The sequence below is a fragment of the Dreissena polymorpha genome, chromosome 2 (genome assembly GCF_020536995.1).
Source record: "Dreissena polymorpha isolate Duluth1 chromosome 2, UMN_Dpol_1.0, whole genome shotgun sequence".
NCBI lineage: Eukaryota > Metazoa > Mollusca > Bivalvia > Myida > Dreissenidae > Dreissena > Dreissena polymorpha.
This window is the reverse complement of record NC_068356.1, coordinates 79,928,649-79,942,998: the sequence shown is the minus strand read 5'-3', so window position 1 is coordinate 79,942,998 and position 14,350 is coordinate 79,928,649. Positions and strand designations below refer to the sequence as shown.

Below are 14,350 nucleotides of genomic sequence, written 5' to 3'. Positions count from 1 at the left end.
CGCGTGTATCATGTATTCAATAAAGTTTTTAGTCTAAATTAAGCACAATATAAATTTATGTTTAGTCATTTCTTAAAATACGAACATGTGTGTATATATTCTTTATGATAGTTTCATCAAATGGGCAAATACAACTTTCAGTTTAGGTCATGTTCAAACACAGAGTTAGTATAAAATGTTCTGGTTCCGGGTAAAGACGTCCAATATAATATACAAACCAATTGTAAAAAAGTTTAACATGGTTACGTAAATATCATTATCACGAAGGTCAGAACGTTTTTCTGATTCAGATAAAGCATTCACGTTAATCGTTGACCAATGAAAAACACGAAACATTTGAAAGTTATTTTTAACAATTTATTGAGCAAAAACCATAACGCAAATGTAGATAAAGTACAAACAAACAAACACAAGTAGCACACAAATATAAATTTTAAGAAGAACAACTCAAATTAAACAGTTATCAGTTTGTTACAAAGCACGACATGTATGTAATAGGCAATCTTTGTGCATAATACTTTATATAACGTTCTTTTTTAGTAATTGATGAAATATTGAATTAATATTAATCGAATTTCACTAGTGAATGGCTGCTGTTAACCCATTTATGCCTAGCGTCTAGAAAAAAGGCCTTGGCAAACAGCGTAGACCCAGATGAGACTCCGCATATAAGAAATATTCTAAATATAGAAATAAATATACCAGACATCGCTAATTTTGGAAATAAATTGATCAAATTTAGAAGGATGGGAGAGTCCACTCGGCATAAATGGGGTTAATATGAAATGACTTACGTATTTGTATTGCGCTCGTCCAGTCGGAAACCATTTATCCGAAGCAGTTGATAACGGTACAATTTAAAGCGAAATTTATGTAAAAACATTTCAACAAAACATTTGCAACACGAACTACTTACATGCCTGATATACTCGGTCAAGCAGCGGAAACGTGGACACACATTGAAAGAGAAGACTAGATGAAAGGTTCGTGAAATACTGTACAGAGAAACGCATAAAACAATAACACAAGCATTCAACAGATACGCGGAATAATTAAAGGGAGGTAACTGTTATTCTTGAAACAAACAGTTTTATCATATTTGTCTTTCTTTTTGGGTTTGTAAATAAACATATTCTTTCAAATGAAGTCCATAGCAGCAAAACACATTCGTAAAGGTTCTGGCAGACAAACATTCAAACATTCTTTATTTAACATCGGATTTAAAATGTATAGCAAATCTTTATGAGGATTTCTAAGTGTTCAGATGCATGTTACATATATTGAATAGAATTGTACGAAATCGAAATTTACATATTTGATAAATGACAACACACGTTTGATTACAAATTATTTTTATCAAAACAATAACTGGGAGTTTACCATAAGCAATATATCACAGCTAAATTTTTAAAAGGCTCTATGAATATACAAGGCATCAAGAAAACAAACATTTTTGCAACATCATTTAAATACGATTACACAATAGCACACAAATAGAAATCATCCTCGACATAAGACTCAAATAATGTACATAATACTGATGAATTGGCAGGCAATAATAATTCTCGTAAAAAAGGAAACATTTTTGTGTGCATAATTAAGATAGTGGGTGCATACATTTACTGAATTTAAAACTTAACAAAAAATGAATAACAGTATTCGGACATAAAAAGCTTGTTACAATTAGATCAGACCTTAACGATATAATTTGTTGAAAACAATAAGTGATGCATTTTAAATGGTTTAATACTAGTCCAGTCTCAACAATCACTTTTTTAAAGGAAATTAATTTATATTTATTCCACAAACAAATTAACGATTTATAAATTGTGTAGCCTTAACAAATGTTTTCGACATCGTGCGTGAAATTTATAAAAGATAACACACTCAGCTTGACTGTACTTCAATACTCACTTTGCAAGTCACACTCTTCTGTTTGAAGGTAAAGCAAACCCGAAACGAATCTCAAACAGTTTCCTTCTTGTACAGTCCATTCTAGTTAACCCCCATACAAATCAACCGTGAATAAGTTGTCCATTAATTCCCCAGAAACTGTGTTTCTTACCACGTGTGATGTTTTCTCGCAAGTCCGGATTGGATTCACTAAACTGCGACAGGAATTTCTTCCGAACCTCAGTTTTCTCGAACTTGTTCTGCAATTTCAACAAACTCGTCTGCGGCCTAGGCGTTCCGTAGCCTGGTTCCCACTGGAAGCGCGCGTCGTGCTTGTATCCTATATGATAAGCCGGAAACTGGGCCTTGTAGGCGGAATCGAAGGACATTGAGTGTTGAAGATTGGACGGTATAAAGTTGGTGCCTTTGCTACTGAACTCATTCCGATATTCCGAACTGGGATCGGTCGTCACCGGCCGTTTCCGGAGCGTGTCGGAATAGGCGATATACGGCTGTTCCTCTCCATCCTTTTTGGAGTATATAGTTGCGATTCTATGTTGGTGAATTTAATCTTTGGAAGGTTACGCGACTCCACTTGAAATTCGTCATCATCTTCTTTGCGTTCCTCTTCCTTGGCGTTCTTATCGTTTTCCGGTTGGTACTGCGCATGTACGCTCGTGTATTGTGAGGTGTTCACAGCCTGGGTTTCGGGCTTAGGTCCGGGGTCGGAGGAAATCAACGGCGTCGCATCCGGCGTCATGCGCGGGGAACCACGGGTCGGAGCGCTGCTGAGCCGCAATAGACCGCTATCTAGGCTTTGCGCCACTTGTACATTCTCGGAGAATTTGACATTTTTCGATTTCGTCGAGCTCGCAGTACGGACTTTATGCAGGTTTTGATTATCTGACGACATAACCGTTGTTGGTTCGTATCTACTAAACTTCCCGATTTCGTACTCTTGCAAGAACTTTCGCGTGTTATAACTGTCTCCAGTCATGCTTTCCTTCAAGACGGTTCCGCCTTCTTGAACCTTTACACGTGCAGTCTTAACGCTGGGCTGAAGGATGGACTTCTGAAACTCCTTGAGTCCTAGGTGCTGTTTCATCAACTCATGTGTTTCCCTTCGGTCACCCGCCAGATTGGGCGACGAGTAATTAAAAGTTCTACTGTACTTGAACGCGTCCCGCATATCGTGGTTCAACGGAGTCGGCAGATTTAGCGCATCTATATGAGAATGCATGGAATTCATTATTTCCGGGCCGCTTACGTTCAGCGCGTTCATACTGTACGCTAGTCGTTCGGGCGAGTAGCTGGTCTTGTACAGGCCCGAGCGCTCTTCGTTGTACTTCCCCTCGTGCCCGTAGAACGTCGGCGGCCGCTCAGTCTTAGTCGCGAGTGCCATTTTGTTATTGAGGGCCGTGATGTCATGTCCCGGACCGTGCGCGTTCAGGACCTTCCAACGGTTCTGGGCCTCCATTTCTTGGAAGTTTTTGTCCTGGTCGCTCTTCGTGGACTGCAAATACATCGCTTCTGGCCCTCCTGGGGGACCTGTGAATGGTCGAACACAAAGATCGAGTTATTTTTGTGTAAATACTTACGAAGGCGTAAATCTGTTTTCTCTAATGATTTGTCGATTACGTTCTTTTTTTTTTTAATTCGTCTACATTTTTACGCTTCAAACTAAAAATGTCGGCACATCAGCGACCACGTATAGAGCAAACTGCTGGAAGGTTTCAATGACATCGTTTTTTGTGTTGTCTGGGACACAAAAAAACTAAAAAATAAATAAAAAGCATCCTCTCACCTGCTGGTTGATAGGGTACCGTATCCGGTTGTCCTTTGTGTCGTTCGAGTATTTCAAGGTTGGACTGCGCATGCGCAGTTTTTTCTAGTTCCCGCCATCTTACTTTGTCTTTCTCTGAAATGTCGTCTGGCAGGCTCGCGTATTGTTTGCCATGAAGAAGACGATTCTCTTCGCGTTCACTTAACGTCATTTTCCTACAAATAAATATAAAGTTATTGTAATCTGCATTTTCTGCATTATGTTACTGTACTTAAGAATAAGCCCTGGTGTGTTGAACGCTATTTTTTATGGACTCAATTACATAAAGTTTACGTTTATCGCAAAACTGTTTCTTCTGTGTTCATTCTGTATCTCTGATATTCCCAGTATAACGAGGTCTCTTTAAAACTTATGTGAAAAGAACTTAATGAACCTACGTGCTTTAATATGGTGCAAACTATCTGTGTCTTTAGACGTGACTCAGTATTCACGTTGTTATGTCACGTGTTTAACGGGGTAACTCATTGTGTACTAGATAGGCTACGAGCTATTCGTAGGGGTAGCGATGCATCCAGCTCTCGAGATTAGTTTTAAATATATGTTATTTTTAAATAACATACATATTATTTCATTTAAAAACAATATCCTTTAAATGAGCCTCGCTCTGTGAAAAAGGGATTTAATGCATGTGCGTAAAGTGTCGTCCCAGATACGCCTGTGTATTCCGCACTGGCTAATCAGGGACGACACCTTCCACTTTAATGATATTTTTCTTGTAAAGAAAGCCTCTTCTTGGCAAAAATCTAGTTTATGCGGTAAGTGTTGTCCTTGATTAATCTGTGCGGACTACACAGGCTAATCTGGGACGACACTTTACGCCCATGCATTTAACCCCCTTTTCACTGAGCACGGCTCAATTATAACTTATAATCCACGTTTAGCTTCTTCTCTCACCAACATTCTTTTTACGCCTTTAGCGTTTTGAGTTCACGTCGTACCTGATGTAGTTGGGATTCTGAGGCGCGTTTGCTGCTGCTGCAGTCCTCATTTGTGGAGGCCTAGGAACCAGGGTCCGCGCTATCCGCCCCTCCAAGGGTCGGGGTGGGTCCAGAGTGTTCACGGAACGAGGGTACTGAGAAGGACAGAAGACATGTTACTCGGACATTTTTTCTCTTTTTTTAAAGAAAAAAGTCTAATATTGACATTATGGGGGCTGTTTAAAAGATAAAACCGATGATTTATCCTTATTTTTCTTTTTTTTCAAAGAAAATATTTTAGTTTAGATAGCGTTCGCAATGTGTAGCAAGAGTTCCGATTTATTGTAACTAGAAGTTAGACGCCAAATAAGACAACAACACTGTATAACTTTCCAAATAACTATACAATGTGATACTTACAATATTGTCATCCGTGATACCAGTGGTATGATAAAAGTTTGTCTTGTCATCAAAATTATCGAGTTTGTTCGGATTTGCTGGGCCAAGGCCCGTGTGCTGTCGGTCATAGGTCGTCTGCCATTGGTCCCGCTCGACATTGCGCATTGCCGTGGCAGTGCGCATGCCCACTTTCATTTCCGGTCCACGTGATTGAAGGTTTGGTGCAACGACTTTTGGCGGGATCGGGTAAAAGTCTTGTCTGCCATTGTGCGCCTTTACAAGCTAAAAAGGAAAATGTACATGGTCATGAATATCAATACAGTCTTGTGTGCATTTGATTTTAACACTCATCTTACCACATTCAATAATTAAAACGTGTAATATAACTCGTTTCCACTTAATTAATCATGACGGAGAATAATGCGCTTTGAAATCGGCCAAATTATAATGATTAGGTTATTATTATTTCAGTTTGCATACGCGAGACATCTGCTGATAGCTGTGGAGGAAATCGAGAATATATACTAGACTCATACCAAGGGCAAAGAGCGGTTTGTATTCCGTTCCTATCAAACGGTTTTGAACATTAATAGAATTTAAAAAAAAACACACGAGTTTTCAGTGAAATTAAATGATTTTTTTTTAATTTATGCTGATTTCTTCCTCACTGCTTTAAAAAGATTATCGGAGGACTGGGGCTTTAACAAGTAAGAACTAATAATATTAAGTTCCTGTAACGGCTTATAACAGGTACGATGTTGCACTCAAGAAGACCTCACCTGATTAAATCCGAATTCCCCATTCCATTCTAAAGCATCCTTTTCGGAGTTTTTCGGAAGTGACTGTATTTCCCTTCTGTCACCGAACCCTGTAGTCGTACAGAAGCGTTATTTCATAACCTCGTGGCATTGCCAAATTTATTTTCATATTTTGAAGAAAAAAGACATGTGAACTAATGTGTACGGACAATAATTCGATTCATTTGATTATTTGTAAATTAAAGTACAATAAATGCATTAATACATCCAACTACCAACTAAATCTTTTATCAAACGCGCCTTAATGGTATATAAACGTGTGTGTATATTTCGGAGTTTAAGAGGTTCTTTCTGCATCAGGCAATATTATATGTGGTCCCGGAGTACGTCCCAGCGATTCTAACAAATTAACTAACCTTACTCTCGAAAGTTGGGACGAATTCTGAACTATAGCTGCACTTTCCAGCCTTTTGTTGTTTTTTACGGAACGATTTCAATTTTGGTCATATAATCGTTACATACCTTTGGTTTTATGAACAATCTGGACGTCATAAGCTTTCGCAGGCATTTCGTGGCTGATTGGTTTTTCGCCACGTGCGGCCACGCCCCTTTTAGGATCCATCTCACTGTCGAAGCGCGGGAAAAGGGCCGTGCGAGGCATGTGGGAGGAGTAGGGGTGCTCAGCAGGAAACGACTTGTTGATCATGATTGGGCTGCATTTTAGGAAAACATTTTTCTTCTTTTGTTATGAATACATGGGGATGCATATGAGCTGTGATCTAGGAATGGCACAGCCTAATCTGGGATGACACTTTACACATGTGCATTAAGTAAGTTTTCTAAAAGGCGCGGCTAAAATATAAATTTGTGAATAAGACATAACAAAACCTTAACGGGACATAGTTCATTGTGACCAATTTAAATTGATTCAACCGCGGGATGTAACATTTAGAGTCCGTAAAATGTGAACAACAAGTTCTTTCTAACAAATAATTTGACAGCTCGTTGGAAATATAAGTGTATTCCTAGTTCACGATCTATATATTGTTTTTTCAAGCGCCATGTCCATCATACAACCGCGGCTTCGGCGAAGACATTCATGACATCATTATTAACGACATAGTTCATACCTTTGAAACACTACATCAACATCTCAGAGGACCGAAATACCCGTCTGACTGTCAATGGACGCTAATAAAACACATTCAGAAAAGCCTCAACCATGTATCGGTTAGAATACTTTTGCTGCTGTAAAAGTATGTGCTCGTTGAAATGTAGAAAAGGACCCAATTGTATGTCAGCATGACATTAATATATGAGCCGTGCTCTGTGAAAAGGGGGTTTCATGCATGTCCGTAAAGTGTCGCCCCAGATTAGCCTGTGCAGTCCACAGTCAGGGACGACACTTTCCGCTTAAACTTGAATTTTGCTAAGAAGCGACTTTTTTTGAAACAAAAAAATTCATAAAAGCGGAAATTGTCGTCACTGATTAGCCTGTGCAGACTGCACATGCTAATCTGGGACGACACTGTTTACACATGCATTAAACCCCTTTTTAACTGAGCACGGCCCGTCTGGCGCGAGATAGGAGAGCAACGTTCCACGTACCCAATTGCCGCTTCGTGTGGTTCAGGTACCCTGTAACGAAAAAAAGAGAATTATACAGACAATTATAGATGAAATGTGAATAATAGCGAAATAGCGACGACGCCGTGAATCAAGTTCAACCCGAAACATCATTATATGCGTACCAAGTACATAGTTAAGTCGCGCTCTGTGAAAAGGGGGCTAAACACATGTGCGCTAAGTGTCGCTCCAGATAAGCTTGTGCAGTCCGCACAGACTTATCAGGGACGACACTTAAAGCTTTTATGGAAATTTTGATTCCATATAAGTCTCTTCTCAGCGAACACCCATTTTAGGAGAAAAGTGTCTTCCCTGATTAGACTGTGCGGACTACACAGACTTATCTGGGACGACCCTTTACGCACAGTCATTAAACCCCCTTTCCCAGAGCGAGCCTCATTTATATCGAATGCACAGAAATGCTCTTCAACATGCCCATCGACACTAAACGACTTTGTGTGTTTCCGTAGATGGTAGGAGATCCAATAGACGCCCTGTTCTCCAAGCAAGCGACAATTGCTCTACCGTTTGACTATTGGCTTTACAAACATGTTTGTTTGGTTACGGGGGAAGTGCGAGATACATAAAAGACACAGGCTCTTGATTTGCCCGGTAGTATCCACTGCACATCGGTTTAACGCGTAACGCAAATGACGTATTAGATAAGGGTCGAGGGGAAGGCATTTAACTTGCGACACCTGAATTCTTGCGTGTGCTACCACTTGACCACGGATTATCTCGAAGAGCTTAGTACATTGCAGCTCGTAGTACATTGCAGCTCGTAGTACATTGCAGCTCGTAGTACATTGCAGTTCGTAGTACACTGCAGCTCGTAGTACATTGCAGCTCGTAGTACATTGCAGCTCGTAGTACATTGAAGCTCGTAGTACATTGCAGCTCGTAGTACATTGCAGCTCGTAGTACATTGCAGCTCGTAGTACATTGCAGCTCGTAGTACATTGCAGCTCGTAGTACATTGCAGTTCGTAGTACATTGCAGTTCGTAGTACATTGCAGCTCATAGTACATTGCAGCTCTTAGTACATTGCAGCTCGCATAAATGGGCATTCTTGTTTGTGTTTTTTTACATGGTATAATACGTAAAATTGACATTTAATTTAAAAAAAATTAATCTAAAATTGTAAAACGTTCGTGTTTTTTTTTTTACTTCGCAAGCACATTATTCTCCCATGCAAAAGCTTCGAAGTCAATTAAAAATGTCAAACTATAAATACCGTCTTTACGATTGTATTCGCACCTTTAACAATACTTGATAATGTTCACGTGTTCATAAATGTTTACTCAAGAACGTACCCTTTAATATTTTACCGACAACGAAATAGGTAAAAATCGCGAAAGCTGTACAATTTACAGCTCTTAAGATAGCATTATCATCTAAACAATAGCGATATTCTCTTTATCTGCTGAATAACTGAGTGTCAATATCTTAAGAATGACCTTTGTTCGAGTGAACACAAAATTCTTTTGGAGAGGCATTATTTCAAAATATATTTCCTCTCTGCGATTGTTAGTTTAATCTCACTATTATCTTCGCAAATTGATAAAGCGAGGACAAACGTATTGGAGCGTTTAATAGAATACACAATAAGTAACGATAATAAATCACCACAATTAATACCTACGCGGGGGAATAGAATAGTATTGAGATTTGACATTCAAAAGCTTACTTTCACACGTTGAATTGCAGCTTTTAAGTTATTTTTGCGAAGTTAATATCTTTCGTTCGGACTAATTTATTCAACTCGTTTACGGCTACTGTGATCATGCTGGTTTAGACCCTCATTATTCCTTCGTTTTTGTAGAATCCTGATATGTTCTTGTACGCAAGATGATACGACGGCTACTCGAGTAGAGAATTAGTACTTATTGAACTTTAATTAAAGCGAACATAAAATGATACGTAAGAATATTAAATAACGTCAGTCTCCTTATCGTAATATTATTATCCCCTCTAGTTATATAAACTAACTTGAATGAATGGTGCCCGGTACGTTGTTTTACAGCAGAACAAAACGAGTATATATTTATTCTACCGGTACTCTGTGGAATTATAGAAACACTTTACTTATACTTATTTGAGTCCGTGATATTTGACACCCTTGAACACTTTGGTGCATATAATTAGTATGTCTAATGGTTTATTAAGAAAGCCTTATTCTGGGAAAGCTCCATTTAATTCATGTGTGTGAATAGTCGTCCCAAATTAACATGTTCCGTCCGCACAGGCTAATCAGGGTCGAGACTTTCCGCCGAAACTAGATTTTCGTTTAGAAGAGACTCCATATAAACGGAATATTCCATAAATGCCAAAAGTGTCGCCCCTTATTTGTCTGTGTGGACTGCACAGGCTAATCTGGGGCGAAACTTTTCGCCCATGCGTTGAGTCGAGTTTTCCCAGATCGCGGATCAACTATACAAAGTTAACACGTAGGCCCTTTGTGCCAAGTATCTTCAATAACATAAACGTTATTCAACTTACACGTTTCGTGTTTTCTGTAAATAAACTTTGAAGTACGGTTCATATATGTTGCTTTATACTTACCCAATAAAAAAAGTATGTTTCTTCGAGTTATATATAAAATATTGTACATAAGTATGAAGTTCCGTCAATAATAGTTATCGATTCGTTGAATCTGGAGATAATAAGATCGTTTACACATTTACTAGATAATCTACTCACAGTTCGTCGTTACTGCGAACATTGCTTAGACGAAGTTGGGTCAGCCTGTAGAACTGATCAGTCGGGGTTCCACTGTAAACAGAAAATGTTAGGAACAAGATGAATACCAAGGAACATGCATCGTTCAGGCCCAAAAAAGAGTTCCGTATATGGTCTCCGGCCCCTTGACCAAGAAAAAATGGTAGGATGGGGGACTAGTGTGGATGAATAAGGAAAACGTTCATGTACACATAACGTTTATAGATAAACATATTGATGCATTATGCAAACGTTTGTAACACTGTGCGTCGATAATATGGTGAATACGTGTATTATGAACAAAGCACTCAAAAATGTATTTCTCAAAAGTCACAGATTCGAACCCCGGCGAAGAAAATACATAGTCGATGACATTTGATGTGAAGTTTATTTTTAGCATAATAACATTAACATAATTCCAAATGTTCAACTATTTTGTCAAGTTTCAAAAATACGCAAATCTGTAAACACGTCCATTTAAAGTAGAAAGAATGAAATAATGCAACGTCAATGCTTATTTCTTCCAAACAAAAATAATCAAACATTGGTGTTTGTTTCAAATTCAAACGTATAGTTTTAAATCTCATAATATGGTACTTAAAACATAAATATACCGAATATCTTTTAAGACTAGCTCCATGAAGAGCAAAACCATTTTGAATGAATATAAATATGCAGTTTCAAAAACAAATTTCTTTAATATATGTATTAAAGGTATATGAAGAGAAGGTATGTGCAAATGTTATTCGACGCGTATATTCCTCGCATCCATGAGCGCAGTTATATTGGTGTGTGATCAGCGAACCGATGCGTATATACATTTTGCAACATCAAAGCAAAAATGTGCGTCATATTTAATGTAACATTTCATTCACATTGTATGCCCGTTTTCCATAATGAAAGTAAGGCAAAGTACTCGTAAACAACCTCACGTTTATAATCAAACGGTATAATGTTTATTTCAACGTGTCGCACAAAGAGCCGGACGTTTAAAAGGCAAGCTGTGAAATACAAAGCTCGTTTGTGTAAACCCAACCAGGCCCGTAGCCAGAGTTTTGAAAAGGGGGTGCGAATTTTTGCCATCGATTAAATATATACATATATATATATATATATATATATTTATATTGACAAAAAATCACGCTGCGAAAAACATTACGCTGCTATGTCCTGTCTGTTTGCTAATCCAATTGTAAACGGGTAAACGGGTAATGACATGATTATTCACCATTCATGCAAAATGGTGTTGTAAACACTGATGAAAATCACGTGATTTTACATGTGATCCGCGCGTGTTTAAATTTAGATTATATTTGGCCATTTCTTGACCAATTTTGACCAAATCTTTTGCACATCTGACATAAATACAAAACATTTTGACTCATAATCACTTTGTTAAGACAAATAACAAAAATGGGAAAATATACCAACATCAACTCGTGTGGCTTTAAGGTCTATTCACCATTAGAATTATCAATACTCACTAATCAAATAACGATTACAAAATAGAAACCACTTTCGTTCATTTGTTTAGATAGATATCCGACCGATAATCAATCGTAAAGTTAGGATATGAAAAGGCATCCACTCAATTATTCATTACTCGAGTCTAATTCCGATGCACATCAGTGAATACAAGGCAATACCGGTATCACGTGTTGGTGCTATGGATGGTAATAAGGGTGCCGACGTGGCAATCGACGATGATAACAAAAAGTAATATCATGAATTATGATAACTGATGTTCGCTTTTAAAATTATTACAATAACACAAATATTGTATGAGGTGTATGTTGTTATTGTTTACCACGACGACGATGATGATGAGGATGATAGATGGATGAAAAGAACAAGAAGCATAAGAAGAATATCAGGATTAGGATGATGACGACGATTTGAAATGGATGGTAATGTGGTAAAGAATAATAAGAAGAAGTCGATGATGAAAATGACAATACAGCCGATGATGATTATACAAAACAAATAAGATGAAGATGAAGATGGCGATGAAGATGATGATAAAGAAGAAGACGAATAAGAACAAGATGATGATGATGATGATGATTACGATAATGATTACGCTGATGACGACGAGATTATGTTGATGATGACGACAACGGCGAGGACGACACGAAGACAATGATGATGATGATGACGACGATGATGAAGATGATGACGATGATGTTGATGAAGAAGAAGAAGAAGAGAAAGAAGAAGATGATGATTATGATGATCTTTTTATTAACATCATGATTGGCGATTTGTTTAACTATGTATAAAAAGTACCAATATTTCTTAGGTTCGTGTATGTAATAAAGTTCTTCTGACGTGATTTGCCTACTATTGGGTAACCGCAATAATAAGAAAGTAGTCAATTATTCACCAGACATCGTAGTTATAGAACTGCTTAATGCAAGAATAATGGTAATCGATATGCCGACAATGCCAGTTGCTAATCTATCAACTCCCAGGGCGATTAGGTGAATGTTTTATTGTTTGAATAAACAAACTATTGATTACAATCAATCAGTGTCATGTGAACGTCGTAAAAGGTGATTAGTGCTTTCAATTCTTGTATAGACTTTATTGTAGGTAAACTGTACATGACTGCACATTAATCTGGATGAGTAAAATATAATAGCCTCGTTCTGTGAAAATGTTTAATGAATGTGCGTTAAGTGTCGTCCCAGATTAGCCTGTGCAGTCCGCACAGGCTAATCAGGGACGATACTTTCCGCTTTATTGATATTTTTCATTTAAAGAAAGTATTTTCTAAGGAAAATTCTAGTTAAGGCTCTTATATTTGATTTAGGATTAATTTTCATATACATGCTACCGGGTATTAAGATTTTAATGCCAAAAAGACACACATGACTGAACAGACAAACCGTTATTTCCGTTTTATGACTTTAAATCACGTGTAAAAAGGAATGTGACATATATTTCAGATATTATTGTTGATGTGCTTTTAGTGTTAGTATATTTACCTGCGAATCAAAGAACCATACATTTCATGTTAACTTGGTCATACATTTTTTTATGTATTTGCAACATATATTAAGAGAACTTTAATATATTGCATAGAGGCAAATTATTTGACGTTTACGTTAACAACTTATATTTAATCATGGTTGCTTCTTTATTTATCTTTTAAATATCAATAAAATAATTTAATCTAAATCACTCATTTTGGAATCCGTCACATTATGGTATTGTCAAGCTCTTGTTTTTAAATAGCATTTTTTAAATGATCACTCTTTAAACAAAAACATGTTTTAGGTGTACTGGTATACACACTTATCACTTAATCTGCAAGAAATACTTGATACGATTGTAAACACTGTCGGAACACTTGTCTGCATGAACACAATTTAATGAATCAACATTGTATTTCTAGACGATTAAATCTGCAATCGGGTAGATCTTAACAAACAAAATGTTGTTGAATGCGTACATCAGTTATGATTTGTTAAGATAACCTTTAAACAAGATATCTGATACATGTACGCCGCCACTAACCTATATTGCCACGTCGGGGCCTTTGGGACGAACACATCCTCTTCTTCTTTGTATTTTCCAGTTCCCCATTCCTTCGGTAACTTGGGCACATGGTCACTTTTAGGGAACAGCTGAAGGGACGTCATTTTTGCGACCCTTTTTTACTCACACTGTATATCCATACATACACGACAGCTATAGCGTCTAACGTTGCTAGGTTGCTTTGCATACTTGACGGGTTTTACATTATAGACCGGATATTAACGATAAAGAGTAAACATATAGCGACAATATTGATCCAGTCTAAAGCATTATTAATACCCGGTCTATTTAAAAGTTGTTATAAACCCGACACTTATCTTCAAAGACGCGTTGGCGTTTAACATACAATTACATTTAAAGTCTACATAAAATAATATTGCATTTATTTGCAAAACATCACTATGATACGATCATAGCCTTTTATTGCATAACAGTTTAAGCGTTGATAAATATAAACTACATTAAATCTTCAGAAGTGGAGTAGAACATCAGCGAAATAAGAGTTTTATGCAAATGCAAATAATGTTGGCTGTACAGTCGTTAACAAATTGTACAAACACATGTACGATTTTTTAAATCTATACTGTTTGTGCTGATTTGTTTCATACGACACATTTTTTTGTTATAAAGCAAATAGCAGTTAACGTGTGGATATC

General features: G+C 37.4%; 1 protein-coding gene across 1 annotated transcript; it reads right to left on the bottom strand.

The window, feature by feature from the left end:
• Nucleotides 1-343: 343 nt before the first annotated feature.
• LOC127867747 (uncharacterized) lies at nucleotides 344-13,891 on the bottom strand. Its single transcript, XM_052409105.1, has 10 exons — nucleotides 13,674-13,891; nucleotides 10,137-10,208; nucleotides 7,419-7,448; nucleotides 6,333-6,523; nucleotides 5,832-5,920; nucleotides 5,074-5,334; nucleotides 4,675-4,808; nucleotides 3,698-3,891; nucleotides 2,489-3,441; nucleotides 344-2,405 (listed from the first exon to the last, which is right to left on the bottom strand). Exons 1-10 carry the CDS (start codon nucleotides 13,796-13,798, stop codon nucleotides 2,016-2,018), a joined length of 2,439 nt encoding a protein of 812 aa, XP_052265065.1. The 5' UTR covers nucleotides 13,799-13,891; the 3' UTR covers nucleotides 344-2,015.
• Between the last annotated feature and the right edge of the window lie 459 nt (nucleotides 13,892-14,350).